At 47.6% G+C, this 18,318-nt stretch overlaps 1 protein-coding gene across 1 annotated transcript; it reads right to left on the reverse strand.

Moving 5' to 3' along the window:
* Positions 1–1,099: 1,099 nt before the first annotated feature.
* Positions 1,100–2,002, reverse strand: LOC121449027 (free fatty acid receptor 1-like). The gene has a single exon (XM_041653227.1). It carries the CDS (start codon positions 2,000–2,002, stop codon positions 1,100–1,102), a length of 903 nt encoding a protein of 300 aa, XP_041509161.1.
* Between the last annotated feature and the right edge of the window lie 16,316 nt (positions 2,003–18,318).

Genomic DNA, 18,318 nt, shown 5'->3' on the forward strand with positions numbered 1-18,318 from the left:
CACTGCAGTATGGGGTGACTAGGGAAGACATTCCTCGTCCACCACAGAGCTGCAGGGGGAGTCTGTGATGGAGACTGCTCAAATCAGAATAGAGGTTCCCCAGGGCTGAAAGAGCAAACAGGCCACAGACTCTCATTGCTTTTGGCTCCCTCTGTTGCCATTGTGTCTGTGCAACCTGTCCTTTGGACAACAGACACCTGGCTGGATCAACAGCTTGTGTGAGCTGGGCAACTGTAACCTGTGCCAACAGCCTCACCTTCTCTGGAGGCTGAGGCAGGGTAATCACTTGAGTCCAGGAGTTCAAGCCCAACCTGGCTACTACCACACCTACTGTTAAAACATAAGGGAAAGGGGTTACCTGGGGACATAGCTCAACCATAGAGCACTAGCCTAGCAGGTGCAAAGCTCTGACACACACACACACACACACACACACACACACACACGCACCCGCGCACGCGCGCGCACACACACACACATACAGACACACGCGCGCACACACACACACACAGACACACACACACACAGGGGTGAGGCTACTCTTCTCGGGAGGGTTGTAGGAGTATGAAATGAGACAACTGGAAAGACGAGACACAGTTTGAAGCTGCATGCAGGTCAGTCCACAAAAGCCCTGCAACTCTCCAGCCTGCTTTCCGCCGTCAACTTGAATGCTGCCCTCTAGTGGTTCCAAAGAATGTTGGCAGGATCATGATGTCTCCTTCAGAAATGAAAATGCTCTTCCCTCAGAAGTTATTTCAGAGAAATACTCCAAAATCAGATCAGGATGGTGGTGATGCTCCTGAGCAGAAGCAAGCCTCTTCCTCATCTCCAGGAGTGTGGGGTTGCGCACAGCCTAGGCGGGCAGGTAGTTAGGACATAAGTGTCAGAAGCAGTAGGAGGCAAGCTGGGATGTATCAGGCAGGTATACTGGCCCCTAGTTCTTGACCTTCACTCTCTTCTTTGTACAAGGACACTGTTCTCTCCAGGTGCGGTCCTTCCCATGAGTGGTTTCTGTGATGGCTTTAGACCCGGATGCTCCTTGGGGGCATGGCAGACATATTCAATTCTACTCAATGGCCCTTGCCCCCAGAGGTGGATGCTACTTCTGAATTGTTCCTCCGTGAGTCCTTGAAATACGGACTGTCCCCCGGCCAGGACCTTTTCCCAAGTAGCCGGTGACCAGTGGGTTGAGCACCACACTCCAGGCCCCTGTGATGAGCCCCAACTTCCTCCAGGAGCCTCCTAAGTCTGGGTTTATGAAACTAGCCACATTGGAGGCATTGTAGGGCCCCAAGCAGAGCAGCAGTGTGAGAAGGGCTCCCCCAGCCACCCAAGCTGCCCTGAGCTTCCGCTTGTGGCTCAGGCCTGAGTGGGCCAGGGCCCGGAGGCAGCCCACGTAACAGAAGGCAGTGATGACCAAGGGCAGAAAGAAGAGCAGGATGGAGAAACTGAGGCGGGCAGGGCGGGCCGAGTTGGGATCCCAGGCTTCCAGGCAGACCGGGGAACCATTCACGGCTATGTTAATTCCCAGAGAACCGGTGGCATTGTTCAGCCAGCCTCCAGGAGCCTCCAAGCCAAAGACCAGGCCCAGGTGGCAGAGGACAAGGGCCCATATAGCCACACACACACCCCAGGAATAGCGGGGCCTCCGAATAGCTTGGTACCCGAAGGGGAAGGCAGCCCCCAGGTAGCGACCAGCACTGAGAGCTGCCAGGAAGCCTCCACCCGCATAGAGTGGAGCAAAGTGGGCCACGACAAAGACAGGGCAGAGGGGGAGTGGCAGTGGCCAGGCCCCAGAAGCCAGGGCCTCCACAGCCTTCAGGGGTAGAGTGATGGCCAGGAGGAGGTCAGAGCAGCTCAGGTGGAGCGCATAGACCAGGCTGGGGGTGAGACGCAGTCTTGCGTGGGCCACTGCACCTCGGATGGCCAACAAATTCAGCGGGAAGCCCAGAGCAAAAGCAGACACATAGAGGACAAAGGAGAGCTGTGGGGGCAGGGCCATGGAGCACGGTGCGATGGGTGCTGGCCTCTGTTGCTCCTGCTTACTGTTCTCAGTTCATCAGCAGAGGAAAGAAGGTTCTTGAACCTCACACTGGTGTCCCTACTGCCCAGAGCACCAGAAGTCAGTCCCAACGCCATTGATGATGCCAAGGACCACAAGAGGAAATGGGGGCTGGAGAGCCACAGCCCTAAGCAGAATCGAGGAGTCCTCTCAGTCCCCAGCTGTCCTCCACAGTACCGTCTCTTAAGGGGAAGATAATGATTCGGTGTAATAGGAAAAGATAGAAGGTTCCAGAGCTGAGGTGACTTCTGTTCTCATAGACTCTGGGAAGAGAGGAGCAGAAAGAGGTCAGAACCAGGCTGAATGCATGTCTACCTGAGTTGGAAAAAGGGGCAACAGAAAGAAGGGGCTGGAGAGATGGCTCAGTGGTTAAGAACATTGTCTGCTCTTCCAAACATCCTGTTTTCAATTCCTGGCAACCACATAATGACTCACAACCATCTGTAATGAAGTCTGGTGCCCTCTTCTGGCAACAGGAAGAAGGAGCTGGAGAGATGGTTCAGTGGTTAAGAGCATTGCCTGCCCTTCCAAAGGTCCTGAGTTCGATTCCTGACTACCACATAATGGCTCACAACCATCTGTAATGAGGTCTAGTGCAGACAAACACACAGAGAGAAATCAAAGAAACATCAGCTGCCATAGGGCTATAGGGCCATAAGGTGACTGAGTCCACAGAAAGCCTGAGAAAGCTTGGGAAAGAATAGAGTAAAGCATGTTTTCTTGGTAGCAGCAATTTCTCGGGTCTGCTCTGCTTGCCTGAGGCAAGCAAGTGCTCTCATCTAAGAGAGGCTTCCTGACTCAGCTTCAGCTGCAAAACCCTGCAGCTCTTAAGAGGTCCTGCCACGAAACACTTAAATGGTGTTGATAAAAGCTGCCTGAATGCTTGTTCGTTTTCAGCTGTAGCTGGAAAAAAAGTTGTGCTGTTTTAAAATGCCGGTTTTCTGGGCCATCCGGCCAGGGCAAACTCTGACTCTTTCAAGCAGGCAGTCCTGACTACAGAGCTTTTGAGTGTTGCTGAACACTGTTGCAGCGTGCTTGCTGGCAAGGACCCTGAAACACCATAGAGTTGTGGCAATAAAAATGGCTACAGCTGGTATCTCTGCAATGAGGCTGGAAAGCTAAGGAATGGGCTGGATCCAGCCGCCAAAGCCACAGCTTTAGTCCTACCATTAATGCTTGGTAAATTAAAGACTCATGTGGTCAAAAAAGAGACATATACAGTAAAAGAAAGATTCAAAGTTGAAGAAAACCTCTAAATGATTTACAGTGTGTTAAAAATATATGCAGGCGGGGCTGGAGAGATGGCTCAGAGGTTAAGAGCATTGCCTGCTCTTCCAAAGGTCCTGAGTTCAATTCCCAGCAACCACATGGTGGCTCACAACCATCTGTAATGAGGTCTGGTGCCCTCTTCTAGCCTGCAGACATACAAGCAAACAGAATATTGTATACATAATAAATAAATAAATATTTAAAAAAATATATGCAGGTTAAAAGTTAGTTTTTAAAGTAAAAAAACAAAAAAAAAAGGAAGAAAGAGAGTAGTTGGGTGTGGTAGTACACACCTTTAATCCCAACCTTTGGGAGGCAGAGGGAGATTGACCTCTGTGACTTCAAGATGTGGTAGCACACGCCTTTAATCCCAATGCCTGGGAGGCAGAGACAGACAGATCTCTGAGAGTTCAAGGACAGCCTGGTCTACAGAGTTATTCCAGGACAAAGATATACAGAGAACCTGTCTCAAAAAGTCAAAAAGTAAAAATAAACGAAATAGAGGTTAAAATAAAGCTGCACAAAAATGGAAAATTCACAGAGAGTCTGGATTATGTACATTGTGTTTTCTTTAAAATTTTTGAGTGTGAAGGAGCTAAGTACAGAGAGACATTTCATTATATGGGCTGCCAAGCTAGACCAGAATGGATATCGTAAGGGTATGATTTCAGAATTTGGATATAAGAACATGATGATTTGGAAAAGAGTTTCTTCTTTTGTTTTCACAGAGGATGAGATCCTGTGGATTGCTTCTATCCCAATATGGTATGATGGACCACACCCTCCTGAAGGGTTGCTGTGAACACCCTCAAAAAAATCACTTCACTTAACTGCCAACTGACATGAATCTAGCACACAGGTTACATCATAAAAGACCTGATTAACAATGCTCCCATACAGCAGGAAGCAGTTTCAAGAGGAAAAAACTGCGCCCATGTTCCCAAATATTGTTTATAAATGTTCTTTTACATTTAAAGGGGGATATGATAGAGATATGAATAATTTGCATTGATATGGCTTTGACTTTATTGATATAAATTTAAGGTCAATCTTGTTATATGTATTTGTATTTCTGACCTTGGCGAAGGTATTGTGATTGTGTAGTTCATTTAAAAATGTAATGTATATAGGTTGTTAATGGATAATCATTAATAATAGTCAACTTTGTAGTCATGTTAGTTAGATTTTCTAGATGTACGTAGATATATTTTAGATAGACATTTTTCATATCTTTCAAAGACTACAAAATATGGCATTTTTAAATGTTTTAATAACTTAGGGCTTTTCATGACAATGAGACACTCTGCTCCTGGCAGCACCAATCTACTTCAAGAGGAAGATGGGCATCGAAGAGGATCCTTATGGAGTTTGATAGCCATTTGGGCAAGAAACTGCTCTTGCCTGGACTATTGCATAAACTGGACACAGAGAACCCGCAGAGAGAGGACTGCTGAACTTGCCTAAAGGTGAGATGATCTATCGGGATTCCTGATTCATGAAAGAGTCTGCGAGACACTCTGCAGGACACAGCAGATAGTGACTGAACTGCCTTTGAAATTTCCTGCTTCATGGAAAAAGTCTGCTGGATACTATGGGCCTGTAGGTCGAAGATGGATACAGAGGAACTTTGGGTGACTGTCCAGGCAGCAAGATGTCTCTGTCATTTCTAGAGTTTTGAAAGTTGCTTACTTCTTGTTTACTTAGGTAATACTATATCCTTTTGGAGTCTTTGATGCAGTTGAAGAATAGATAGATAGTTATAGTTGTTTTCCTTTGTTATGATAAAAGATTAAATAGATATAAACATTGTAACTGTAAATACTGCTTGATAACTGTTTTGTTATATGTAATTTTGCTATGTTAAAGTTAAAGCCTTCCTTCCTTTTTGTTTAAACAGAAAAAGGGGAAATGATGGAGGAAGGTCATTGGTTAAATAAAGAAACTGCCTTGGCACTGATAGGACAGCAAATTAGGTAGGCGGAGTAAATAGAATAGAATGCTGGGAGGAAGAGGAAGTGAGCTCAGACTCAATAGCTCTTCTCTCTGGGGCAGACACGATGAAGCTCCAACCCAGGATGGATGTAGGCTAGAATCTTCCTGGTAAGTGCACCTTGGGGTGCTACACACATTAATAGACATGGGTAATTGAGATGTAAGAATTAGCCAGTAAGAAGCCAGAGCTAATGGACCAGGCAGTGTTTAAATGAATACAATTTGTGTGTTGTTATTTCGGGGCATAAGTTAGCCAGGCGGCCAGGAGACAGGCTGTGGGAAGAAGCCCGCAGCTCCCTCAACAGGGCCATAGGGCCTATGCCCAGCAGTGTATAACACCTCAGGGAACATCCTGGCACAGTCTCCCAGAGAAGAGAGTAGCCTTCAATAACAGGACTCACCTCTTGGTGCTGCCGAATTTCTCTGAGGCTCATGAGGTCCCTTGTAGGGCTATTAGATGATGCCCAGGATGGGCAGTGAGCTGGAAGGCAGAGAAGGGCGGGGCGGTCATTAGCAGGAGATCCTAGCAGCTTGGATGAGCAGCTGATGGAGCATCCTATGATGGTCTGCAGGAGGTGAGGGTGTCCAGAGGAGGGATGGGAGTATGACTGGCTTGGTTGAAGACCTTAAAGAGGCAGGGTTCATGAGGCACAACATTGTGCCCTTCTGACTCATTCACTGCCTGTTCAAACCCACCCACGCAGAGCGGGATCTGCCCCAGTGCCAGATGAACTGAGCTTTATAAATTCGCTCCTAGGTAAAATTAATTAATTAATTAAAAAGGCATTCTGATGACTTCAGTAACCAAAACAGGTGCAAGCTGTCATTCATAGGTTGACAGTAAAAGAATCACTTAGTGGCCTAAGCCTGGGCCTGGTGCTGTAACCTGTAATTCCAGTTGTTCTGGAAGTTGATGTAGGAGCATCACAAGTTCAAGACCAACCTGGGCTGCTGAGTGAGTTCAGGTTCAGCCTCGGGAACTTAATGACACTGTCTCTAAATAAAAACTGATGACAGAACTGGAGATATGGCTCTGTGGTTCACCACCTGCCTAGAATCCCCCAGTGAGGGGCTGGGGTGAGGCTCAGTGGTAGAGCCCCTGCCTAGAATCCCCCAGTGAGGGACTAGGAATGCGCTTCAGTGGTTGAGTACTTCCCTAGCTTACACAAGACCCAGTTTCCATCCACAAATCCATAATTTATTTTTAATTTCTGTTTCACCTATATACACACCTGGCAGTTCTGGTCTAAATTCTATGCAGCAACATTTTCAATGAGGGTTCACAATATTCCCCAAGCATCTCACTTGGTGGTCATTCAAGGTTCCTCTGGCTGTGTGACCCCATGTCTGCTATCTCTGCTAAAAGGCTGGCCTCATGAGTGCCAAGGTCTGCCTTGCCCAGGGCATGGTGCCCCATAGGTGCTCTGGCCTCAGGAGAATTGCTTGCTCTCAGGTGGAAGGCTGTAGTGTTCTGGAGTCCAGGCCTCTGGGCCTCCCGGCCACCTGCTCTTCACGCCTCAGCGGGGCTGTTGACGGCCACATCTCGTGGTCAATGGGTCATGAAGTAGCTTCATATCAGCAGCTGGGCTTGGGGACAGGATAAGCAGGTACCTGGTGGTTGCCGGGAAGCCTGATCCTGACCTCCTCAGCCTCAGGGCTGCCTTCTGCTCCTTAGAGAAGACCTTGCCCCAGGAGATCTTTGGAGACTCCTGGTTTGACTGACGTCCTCATGAGACTGGTTCTGGGTTATAATTCTTGCACCCCAACAATGATTTCTGCCAGATGTGGGTTTCTGCTTTATTGTTGTTGTTTTGTATTTTGAGATGAGGTCTCAAGCAGCCCAGGCTTGTCTCAGACTAGCTTTGCAGTGGAGGACGACCTTGAACTTCTGACCCTATGCCCTCTACCTCCTCTATGCTAAGATAGGATGGAGACACCCCAACACTTATGTAGAGTTGGGCATAGAACCCAGTAATTCATGCATAGGAGCAAACACTCTAACCTACTGAGCCAAATTTCCACACACCCCCAATTGCAAATTTAAATTCACCAAATGCTTGTCATACATATGAATAAATGGATTAGCTAGACTATTGCTGGAATTCACTGTGAGTGTAAGAGCCTCTAAAACTTTATTTCATTCATTTAAGGTTTTTTTTATTTAAATGTAAAAAAAAGTAAAAAAAAAAAATGGGGACATCCGGAGAAATAGCCTTGAAAAACATCAAGTATTCTTAATTGCTGAGATACCTCTCCAGTTCTCCCCTCAAATATTTATTTTACATTTGTGTGTGTGTGAGTGTGTGTGTGTGTGTGTGTGTGTGTGTGTGTGAGAAAGAGAGAGAGAGAGAGAGAGAGAGAGAGAGAGAGAGAGAGAGAGCCATAGTGTGCACATAAAGCTCTGAGGACAGCTTTTGGTGGAGTTGATGCTCTCTTTCCACCATGTGGGTCCTGGGAATCAAACTCAGGTTATCAGGTTCAGAGGCAGGTGCCTGTGACCACCGAGCCATCTACTCAGCCCTCCATTTAAATGGCATTTAAAGTTCCACTAGCCCCCCAAAGAAGTTAATGGTACTCACAGGAAGTCAGTTGAGGACTAGAGGAAACAAGTGCCATGCTCTGGCACTTGGAAGGATGAGAAGGGAGAAAGGAAAGGAACAGAACCCTTCCCTCAGTGACCACAGAGGGAAGCAATGTGCAACTCAGGGCACACCGGAGGGTCCCCCAAAGTGTGCTCAGTGACCACAGAGGGAAGCAATGTGCAACTCAGGGCACACCAGAGGGTCCCCCAAAGTGTGCTCAGTGACCACAGAGGGAAGCAATGTGCAACTCAGGGCACACCGGAGGGTCCCCCAAAGTGTGCTCAGAGCCTGCAGTGAACTGGGGAGGTCTGCGCTGTTCCTCTGGGTGGACTTGGGCTGTGGAAGAGTCTGACCGGCCCCCTGTTGAGAATGAATCCATTTCCTCTCATTTCTTCGTTGCTGTTTTTGAGGTTGCATCTATGTAGCCCGGCTGGCTCCTGTCTCCGTGTCTCTGCCCTCCCAGCTCTGGTTTACAGGACTGTAGCTCAGCACCTAATTCTTTCCCTTTTATCCACTCTTCAAGAAATGTAAAAGGTGGAATTTAAGGTTGAGGTTTTGGGAGATTTGCCTTCTACACTTGGCTTTAGTTTGTTGTTGTTATTTTTCAAGACAGGGTTTCTCTGTGTCAACAGTCTTGCCTGTCCTGGAATTTGCTCTGTAGCACAGGCTGGCCTCAAACTCCCAGGGATCCCCCTGCCTCTGCCTCCCAAGGGTTGGGATTAAAGCTGTGTGCCAGCATGGCCATCTGCCCATGACTTCAAAATGTTACTCCATCGAATATGAGACTGAACTTTCCTTCCTTGAGCCACATGTGTAGTAGAGGGTGACAGACATCTCTGTCATGGAGAAACTGAAGTGGTGGTAACGTTTATTGGTTTTTGTTAGAGTCTGCGAGAAGCCCCCAGAGAAGCCTAACATCCACGTTTGCAATATCAAGAGTGCTTTGTTGATTCCAACATTGGGCTGGCAATTCGCGACCCCTAAAGAAGATCATAAGCTCCTTTTAAGTGGAGTTAGGGGAATTCCAGAGAGGAGGGATTAATCTTGGGCTGATTGGTGGAGGAAAGATTAGTATGGGGGCTGATTGGTGGAAGGTCCTAGTGGTTAGGGACCTCCCAATGACAAGGTAGGGAAAGCTATCTTTAGCCTGCAGAAGTCTGGGGCGTGTCTGCTGAGCTAGCGGAGGGGCTTTGGGGGTGTTTGCTGACGGTCACCCATAAGTTGCAGTTTTTATGAGACCTGCTTGCTCAGCTCTGTCCCATTTTAGTGAGTGAAACTAAGATCTGGTCTGTACCAGGACTCTGCTCTACTGCCCCTCCTTCCACCCTTTTCATCCCCCTCCCCTCGAGTAGTGGGTCATCTCAAATCTTGGAGATGCTTTCTCTGGATCTGTAGGCTTGTACGGCTGTCTCAGAACCATCGGCGGAGCCATAGAGATCTGTGACGATCATCAGGTCCCCTGACCAGAAGAACCTGTGGGGCACAAGAGTTGATGTCTTCTCACAGACTGCACACAGCTGAGGCCAGAGTTGTTTCCACACCTGAGACAGAACTTGTAGGGAGGAAAGAAATCATTGGTCATCAAAGTCAGCCAGTAATTCTGCCCTAAGATTAGGCTGAGTGGGTGGTGACCTGATGTACGTGACCTCAAATGGGGTCAGGTCTAGGGTATAAGAAGAACCGCAAACCTTGTAGAGAGCAAAGGGGAGGAGAAACACCCAGTCACTGCCGGTCTCAGGGGTTAATTTGGTTAAGGTCTCCTTTAGCATCCAGTTTATCCGTTTTACCTGGCCTGAACATTGGGGACGATGAGCACAATGAAATTTCAGTTTAGTCCCCATAGCCTTTCCTAGTGTTTGTGTTACCTGGGAGATGAATGCAGGTCTGTTACCTGAGCCCTAGAGCACAGGAAGGCCCCACCTCGGAATAATCTCTTACAATAGCTTCTTGATCATCATGGCAGTGTCTTGTGCTTAGCTGAGAAAGTCTCAGTTCATCCTGAACAGGTATTTATAAAAACTAGCAAATACTTATAGTCATACAAGCCTGGATTTACCTCTGTGAAGTCAGTCAGCCAATTGGCGCCAAGTTTTTCTGCCTCCACTCTTTGCACTGACGAGACAGTTTGTGGGACATTGGCCTACAGCTTCTGCTGTTTTGGCCTTAAGGTCAAAGACCTTAAGAGGTGCTCTTCTCAAGAGGTCCTGCAGTTTTCCTTTTTCCCAAGTGAGTGCTTTGGTGTATTGATCAAACTAGTTGAGTGGCAAAGTCTGATAGGAGCATGATCCGTTTACCCAGGGTCCTAAGCCATCCTTCCTTTTTGTAAGTTTTTGTGCATAAGTGGATTTTTTTTTTTTTTGAGTTCTTGACCAGCGTAGGCTGGAAATTCTGGCAAAGTGGGTGTCACCATCTTTGGTATGGCCAGCAGGATGGCTGCTGTCTGGAGGGCAGCCTCCTTCGCTGCCTCGTCCACCCAACTGTTTACCCTTGAGATTGAGTCTTTTTTCCCTGGTGCCCAGAGCAGTGGATGACAGCTATGTCTTGGTAGCCAAATGGCCTGTAAGAGGTCTAAAATGTCCTGTTTGTTTTTAATAGTCTTCTGTAGTCAACAATCTCCTCTCCCTGTAGACGGCACCATGGACATGTAGCATGGCAAACATACTTGCTGTTGGTACAGACATTAAGTCTTTTTTTTACCCTTTCCCAACTGCATTGCATTTCTTAGAGTTATCAGTGCATATCTGATACCATGTAGATGAAGCTACTGCCATCTCTATACCATGTTACCTCAGCCCTTGACAAAGGAATGCCCTTGAGGTCTGGTCTGATCCCACGGAAATGGCTCAGGATGTCCAGACAATCGTGGAGAGGCTGATCCAGGTTCGGGTCTGGGAGCAGGATGGTAGGGTTCAAAGGCACCGCTGTGGGTGTATTTGATCCTGGGTGGGTTAAGAGCAAAGCCTGATCATGAGTCAGCCCAGCGTTAGGAAGCCATCTATCAGGAGGATGTTTAAGGACCCCCTTCATAGCATGGGGGTGTCCACTTTAAGTGTTAGTTTGTCTGGGTCTTTAACTCAAAAGCCGTTGTTGCGATTATGCAGAGGCAAGGAGGCTAACCAGAGGCCACTGGATCCAGCTTTTGGACAAGAAGGCCGCTAGCCATTTTTATGGCTTGCATCAATACCCCTTTGACTGTTCCCTTCTTTTCATCCATAAACACATAGAATGGTTTGGTGACATCTGGTAGATTTGGTAGTGCCAGAGCAGGTGTATTCGGTAGAGCTGCCTTAATTTCACTGAAGGCCTTTTCCATCTGTGGGGTCCAAACAAGGGGAGTCTTTCCCCTCCTTGTGGCCTCATACAGGGGCTGAGCTAATTCAACAAACCCAGGGATCCAGAGCCTACAGAATCCAGGAATTCTCTGACCTCTCAGTGGTTGCTGGGTCTGGAGACCCTCAGGATGGTCCCTTTAATTGACATGATGAGCATGTGCAGTGCTTTTGTTGTTCTTAATTCCTGTTTGTCCTATGGGGGTAAAGACGATTACGCAGGGAAAAGACACAGACACGCGGCGGTACCACGTGGTACACTTTTTAATGGGAGGGGAAAACACACTAGGAAAAGTGAAAGGAAGGGACAAAGGGAAGGGATAATAAAAGGGGCGAACTTGTGGCTTGTCCTTGCTTTTAACAGAGGATGCAAAGGCTTCTGGGAAATGTGTCCCGCGCTTGCCGTGCGCTGGAGTCCAGAGGGATGTTGGGAGTTGTAGTGTTGCAAGGGAACAACATTTCACCCTTTTGGTTTGATTAAAAAAAAAAATTGGGGGACCTTAAAGGGTAGGGAATGGGGGCGTAGTCCAGTCTCTCATGGCTGCTTCCTGCTGACTTTGGGCGTTGAGGGGTCCAGGGAATGTCCGATTATCTTGGCAATGTCCCATTGGCGTTTGAGGTCGCTGGTGTAGTTGGTCAATGATGTCCAGGGTTGCTGGCTGGTGTAGTTGGTCACTGATGTTTGAAGTCCTGGCTGTCGTCTGAGGTGGCTGATTGAAGAGATCTGTGTGGCTTTTCCTGAGTAGCTGGGTCATCATTAAGATGCTGGAAGGCAAAAGTTGCATTAGTAAAAGAAAAAAAATTAAAAGGGGGGGGATTTTGGGAGAGCTGGGGTGAAGGGGGGGGGAGAGGGTCTTAGGATGTCCGGGGTTAAGAAATGATAAAAAAAATTAAGTGATACTTATTCCTTTGTGTTTGATCCGTTGGGCTGGCATCCCGGAGCTTAAGGAAACTGTCTTAAAAGAAATAGATTCTAACCATACATCTCTTAACATTTCAGGGGCCGCTGCTGCAGTCAGCGGCTGACCTGTTACGTAAGAGCTTTGTAGAGGAGAATCTGCTTACCACTTGTCTTCGTATTTGTTGGGGGTACCTGTAACGACAGCTAGACGGTTATTTATGAATTTAAAGAAGGGAGGGTGTGTTAACACAGCGACGGATCGGGACCATTGTTGTCCTTAGACTGTAGTAGGGGGGCTGAATCCGGCGTCCTTTGGAACTTAAGAGTACAGGGTCCGGTTTGAGTCACCGTGTATGAAGGATTATCTTGAGCTGTGGAGATAAACGGTTTAAGATGTGACAGGTGAATCCAATGAGGAATTCCTTTAAGCTTGGCAGCTGTGGGAGTTAAAAGAATTACTTTGAAAGGGCCCTGCCATTTAGGGGAAAGGGGTGAAGGGCGCTGGCCTGGGGGTGAGAGTAATACCTCATCCCCTATTTTAACTGGCGGCGGACATGTATTAGCACATGGTCGAGGTAGTGAGTGATCTGTGAAGTCCCATAGTAGTGAGCGTAAGTGGAACAGGAGGGGAGTGAGCAGGTGGTCAGGAAGGGGGGAAGTCTCTGATGAAAAGCCGGGGGTTAAGACCAGCCGCCCATACATGAGTTCAAAGGGTGAGATGAGGAGGGGGCCCCTTGGAAGGGCTCGGAGTCGGAAAAGAGCTAAAGGCAGGAGCCTTACCCAGTTGAGGTGGAGTTCTTGTGACATCTTAATGAGGGCTTCCTTTAAAGAGCGGTTAGTTCGTTCTACCTTACCTGACGACTGAGGATGGTACGGTATATGAAAATTCCAGGGGATCCCGAGCGCTTTAGACAGATTTTGAGAAATCTGAGAAGTAAACTCTGGACCGTTATCTGACTGGAGAGAAGTTGGGAGTCCAAACCGAGGAATAATCTCTCGGAGGAGAATATCAGAGACTGTCTGGGCCCTCTTGTTAGAGGTGGGGAAGGCTTCAACCCACCCAGACATTGTATCCACCAGAACCAGGAGATATTTAATCCTCCTGACTGTGGGCATATGAGTAAAATCCAGCTGCCAATCAGTTCCCGGAAGGGAGCCCCTTGCTTGGTGGGTAGGGAAAGGGAAGCTACGATATTTAGTCCTGGGATCTGACTTTTGGCAGATCTGACAGGAGGCAATGGTGGCTTTTAGAAACCTGATGTCCTCAGGCGTGGGTTTGATATGTGTTTTTACAAAATGAAGCAGAGCTTTTTCATTAGGATGAAAAAGCTGGTGCAGGTAGGACAGGACCTGTTGAGTGTTAGGAAGTGTCTGTGAGGTTGTAGGCTGTGCTGTAAGTACTCCCTGAGGTAACTGAGGCAGGTCTGAGCTAAGAGCTGCTGTCTTAGCTGCTCTGTCAGCCCGATTATTTCCCTTGGAAACAATAGAACTGTCAGACTGATGAGACCGACAGTGAATAATTCCTATAGCTTTAGGTAGATAGGAGGCCCTCAGCAAGTCCATAATATACTCTGAGTTGGTAATAGACCCTCCCTTCGCTGTGAGAAGCCCGCGTTCCTTCCAGATGGCCACGTGGGACAACAGGATATGAAAAGCATATTTAGAATCTGTATAAACATTTAAAGATTGGCCGGCGGCTAACTGGAAGGCACGGGTGAGGGCTATCAGCTCAGCCTGCTGGTTGGTAGTATGAGCAGGGAGTGCCTTTGCCTCGACTATCTCTGTGTCTGACACTATGGCATAACCTGCTCTGCGTGTCCCGTCACATAGAAAGGAGCTGCCGTCCGTGTACCAGGTGTGAGTGGCCTGGGACAGACTGCCCTCCTGTATATGTGAGGGGTGGGGCAGTAGGTCCTCTAGGACCTCAATGCAGGAATGGGATGGGGAATCATTAGCACCAGGTTGAGGTAGAAGATTTGAAATGTTGAGAGGTGGGCAGCACTGGAATGTGAGACTAGTGTCTTCCACCAGCGCCACCTGAAGCGAAAGAACTCGAGAAGGAGGTAGGGTCTGTAGGCCTTTGTAAGTTAAGAGGTTAGACAAGTTATGATGGGAGAAAACCGTAGTAGGTGCTCCGAAGGTTAGCTTTTTTGACTCACGAATAAGAAGTTCCGCAGCTGACAAGGCCCGTATGCAGGGTGCCCAGCCCCGAGTGGTGAGGTCCATCTTCTTTGACAGGTAAGCTACAGGTGCGAAGGAAGGTCCCAGTTGATGGCCTAGAACTCCCAGGGCATACGGCACCAAAATGTTGTTCTTAATTCCTGTTTGTCCTATGGGGGTAAAGACGATTACGCAGGGAAAAGACACAGACACGCGGCGGTACCACGTGGTACACTTTTTAATGGGAGGGGAAAACACACTAGGAAAAGTGAAAGGAAGGGACAAAGGGAAGGGATAATAAAAGGGGCGAACTTGTGGCTTGTCCTTGCTTTTAACAGAGGATGCAAAGGCTTCTGGGAAATGTGTCCCGCGCTTGCCGTGCGCTGGAGTCCAGAGGGATGTTGGGAGTTGTAGTGTTGCAAGGGAACAACAGCTTTCCCTTTGATCAGTTGTTGATACTCCAATCTGATCAAAATGGATGTAGGCTCCCATCTTAGTTAATAAGACTTTTCCAAACAGTAGGTATGGTGTTGGGGACCAGCCACAACAAAAATACCTCTCACCAGGGTAAAGGCATGGGGATTAGAAATAAAGTAAAGAATATGAAGAGGCGAATGAAAATAATAAAACAGAGAAGCATATAGGATAGTATTGGGAGGGAATTCCAGTGAGTACTGAAAATTCACCCGTGTTTAATTTCCAACTGCTTAAAATACCCCTGACCCAAAAGTTAGGAGTAAGACAAAAGACTGCATTAACATGATACAAGGAAATGAACATAGCAATAGAAAGTCTGTTACTAGAACAAAACAAGTCACCGAGTCACGCTCCTGCCCTAGAGCAAACTCTGTAGGCAAACCACTCCCTGGGTGGAATCCCAAATTATTTTCATAAAGGGAAGTGGAACTTAGTTGAGTCCTTAGACTTTTGTTTGAGGTGGGAACAGATCTACTTCTCTATTCCTGGATCACAAGGGCTGGCAGTTAGCCACACCTGTAGACAATCACCTGGAGAGAGCAGAACTCTCTGGTCAGCATCTAGGTGGGGCCTTCGTCTGAGGTAGAAGCACAGTAGCCTTGAAGGAACTTGAAGAGGTAAGCCCAACTCTCTGACCTTTGGTGGAAATAGGCTCCTAATTTCGGGCCTCCACAGTATGGGCACTCAGGCATGACCATAAAAGAGTGCGTTACCCAGTCCCATTTTATGTCCACTATCTTTGAGTTGTCCATGAGTACTGGTTCATCCCCGGAGCCCCTGGCACCCAGTATCATTTTGGTGGCATTTTGCCTAGGGTTTGCTTTAGAGTGAAGTGTTGTATTCCTGTTTCCAGCAGAAAATCTATGGATTTCCCCTCTGGCTTTAGGGTTACTCAAGGCTTGGGGAAGGGCTCCCCTTTAATCATTTGTTTATTTTTTTCAGTTTTAATACCTTTGTTTTTGAACCTTGTCATTTAGGGCATTTATTTTTTCAGTGGCCCGACTTTTTACAGTAGGCACATTGGTCTTTTTGCAGACTAGGTCTATTGCACAGTCTCTGCTTTAGGCCTTTCCCTTTACCTGGTGAGTCTCCAAAGGCCAATGCCTGTGTTTTAACCTCTGGGCCGCCTGATGCAGCTACAAGGGCTTTGGTGAGCCCCTGTACCTGTCTGTCTTCTGGGATCTTCCTATTATTGATACTAGCTCCGCAACCGCAGTGAGTTCGGCCAACCTCTTACCCTTAAAACCTTCTCTGTAACTTACGGCAGCTATCTGGTGCTAACTGATTGACAAAAGCCAGGCTGGCTGCAGACCAATTCTCTGGTGCTTCCCGATCCAAGGGTGTATAGGTCTTATGAGCTTCATTCAACCCTCTAGGAATGCTCCTGGTGTTTCTTCAGGCCCCTGGCATACCTGATTAACTTTAAACAAATTTGTGAGCCACCACGCAGCAGCCAGAAAGCCCCCAGTTAGAGTCTGGTGGTAGACTTTCAGCCTCTCCCTACCTTTCTCTGTGTTGAAATCCCAATTGGGTCACATCACAGGAAACCCAACATTTATGAGGTCTATATTGGTGGCTGGACTTCCTTTTGGGCCTGGAACCAGTTTCCAAGCCTCTGTTCTAATCCAGTCCCTCTCCTCATTAGTGAAGAGGACCTGGAGCCCTTGGAAACAATCATCCCATGTGGTCTGGTGAGTGAAAAGAACAGACTCCATCAGGTCAACTAGCCTTGCAGGCTTCTCAGAAAACTTAGGATTTTGTAATTTTTAATTATAAAGCTTGCTAATGTCAAAGGACCAATGGCCTAGCTGCTGCCTGCCCTCAGCATCAGGTTGGTCCAAAGTGCAATATGGAAGGACCATGGAGTTAGCTCCGGCTGGCAGCTCCTCCCCTGAGAATGTGTGCCTATGTGGGGGGCTCCTCCACTCCTCCCCTTCTGCCCTCCAGTGCCTCTCATCCTGGGAGTGGGGTGGTGGCATAGAAAAGAACTCCTCCTCCAAGTCGCGTGGAGAAGGAAAGACAGGGTACAGGGGTGCAGCAGGCAGTGGTATATCCTCCTCTCTCCTTTAAAGAGTATGACACAACTTTTTGTGGTGAATTAGCTTTGTTTTCCTTTTTTAATGAAGAAAACCAACTAGAATTAGCATAACATGCTCAAATCTCATCCCTGCTTTGGCCTTTTACAACTTACTCTACTCCTTAGTTCCTATCGTTGCCCCTCTTGTTCAGCCAGACATTTTTACTTTAGACAACTTCCCCCCCCTCTTTTCTTTATTATTTTAGTTTACCATCTTTTTTTCTTTTTAAAAACAACATGAAAACTTTTATCAAAGTCCCTTTTGTGATTTTCTTTAGTAGTCTAGAATATTGTATGGGTATAGTACTTTAAACAAGAACAGAAACATACATATACTGTAACAGAAATAACGCTACATAAAAACCTGTACCAACAAGAAACATCTGAGACTAGCAGTTTTTTTCTCTTACCCTAAACAATGATAATTTGTAACCAACCGCTATAATGATGACAAATATTTATAACCCATTGGATCAGAATGAACGAAAACTACACTTTTTGTGGAAACGAAAGCGTAGTTTAGTTAGGCTGTGTCAGAACAGGAAGGATAAGGGGAGTAACTGGCAGTGAGGATCTTGGTCCACAGTGGAGAATTTGACTCAGGAAGGAAGGGAGGGGGAAGCACAGAAGCTACTCCCAGGGGCAGCTTGCAGGTACAAAGCACCTGCCTGGCAGTCAGTATCCTACAACAACAACAAAAAAAAAAAAAAAAAAAAAGAGGGAGGGGAAGAGGCTCAGCGTAATCTCATGATCAAATTGGGGTACCATTGCCATGAAGTGTTGGTATTGAACTTAGGGCTTCATGAGTTCCAGGCAAATATCCTAGTGCCTCACCCCAACCCTTTACTGTGGGATTCTAGTAAGAGATCTACCACTGAAACCACGCCCCCAGCCCCTCACTGGGGGATTCTAGGCAGGTGCTCTACCACTGAACCACACCCCAGCCCCTCACTGGGGGATTCTAGGCAGGGGCTCTACCACTGAACCACACCCCAGCCCCTCACTGGGGGATTCTAGGCAGATGCTCTACCACTGAACCATGCCCCCAGCCCCTCACTGGGGGATTCTAGGCAGGGACTCTACCACTGAGCCACACCCCAGGCCCTCACTGGGGGATTCTAGGCAGGTGCTCTACTACTGACCACTGCCTCTTCCCCTCCCTCCAAGTTCCAAAAAACCATTCCCACCACAGGTTTCCAGTAGTCACCAGTGGGGAAGAATTCATGTGACATCTGTGCTATTTTTATTATGAAGCACTTAGTGGATTATACATAGGTCCATGTCGTCCTGCCTGGTCAGTGCCCAGGACCCCAGAGGGAAGGCACCATCTCCACAGAAGGCCTGACTTACTGGTAGACATATTTGTAGAGGAAAAGCCAGCTGAGGACACTGCCTCTCGCTCCCTTGGTTCTACATTTCTTAGGGATTTCTCTCCAGGGCCAAAAACTGGGTAATAAGATTAGTGAGTG

The sequence above is a fragment of the Microtus oregoni genome, unplaced genomic scaffold (assembly GCF_018167655.1).
Source record: "Microtus oregoni isolate MIOR12 unplaced genomic scaffold, Mior012 000006F_ref0000085, whole genome shotgun sequence".
Lineage (NCBI taxonomy): Eukaryota > Metazoa > Chordata > Mammalia > Rodentia > Cricetidae > Microtus > Microtus oregoni.

Excerpts from the sequence above, each read along its gene's own strand:
- LOC121449027 (XM_041653227.1), bottom strand. The coding sequence starts at position 2,002 with ATGGCCCTGCCCCCACAGCTCTCCTTTGTCCTCTATGTGTCTGCTTTT.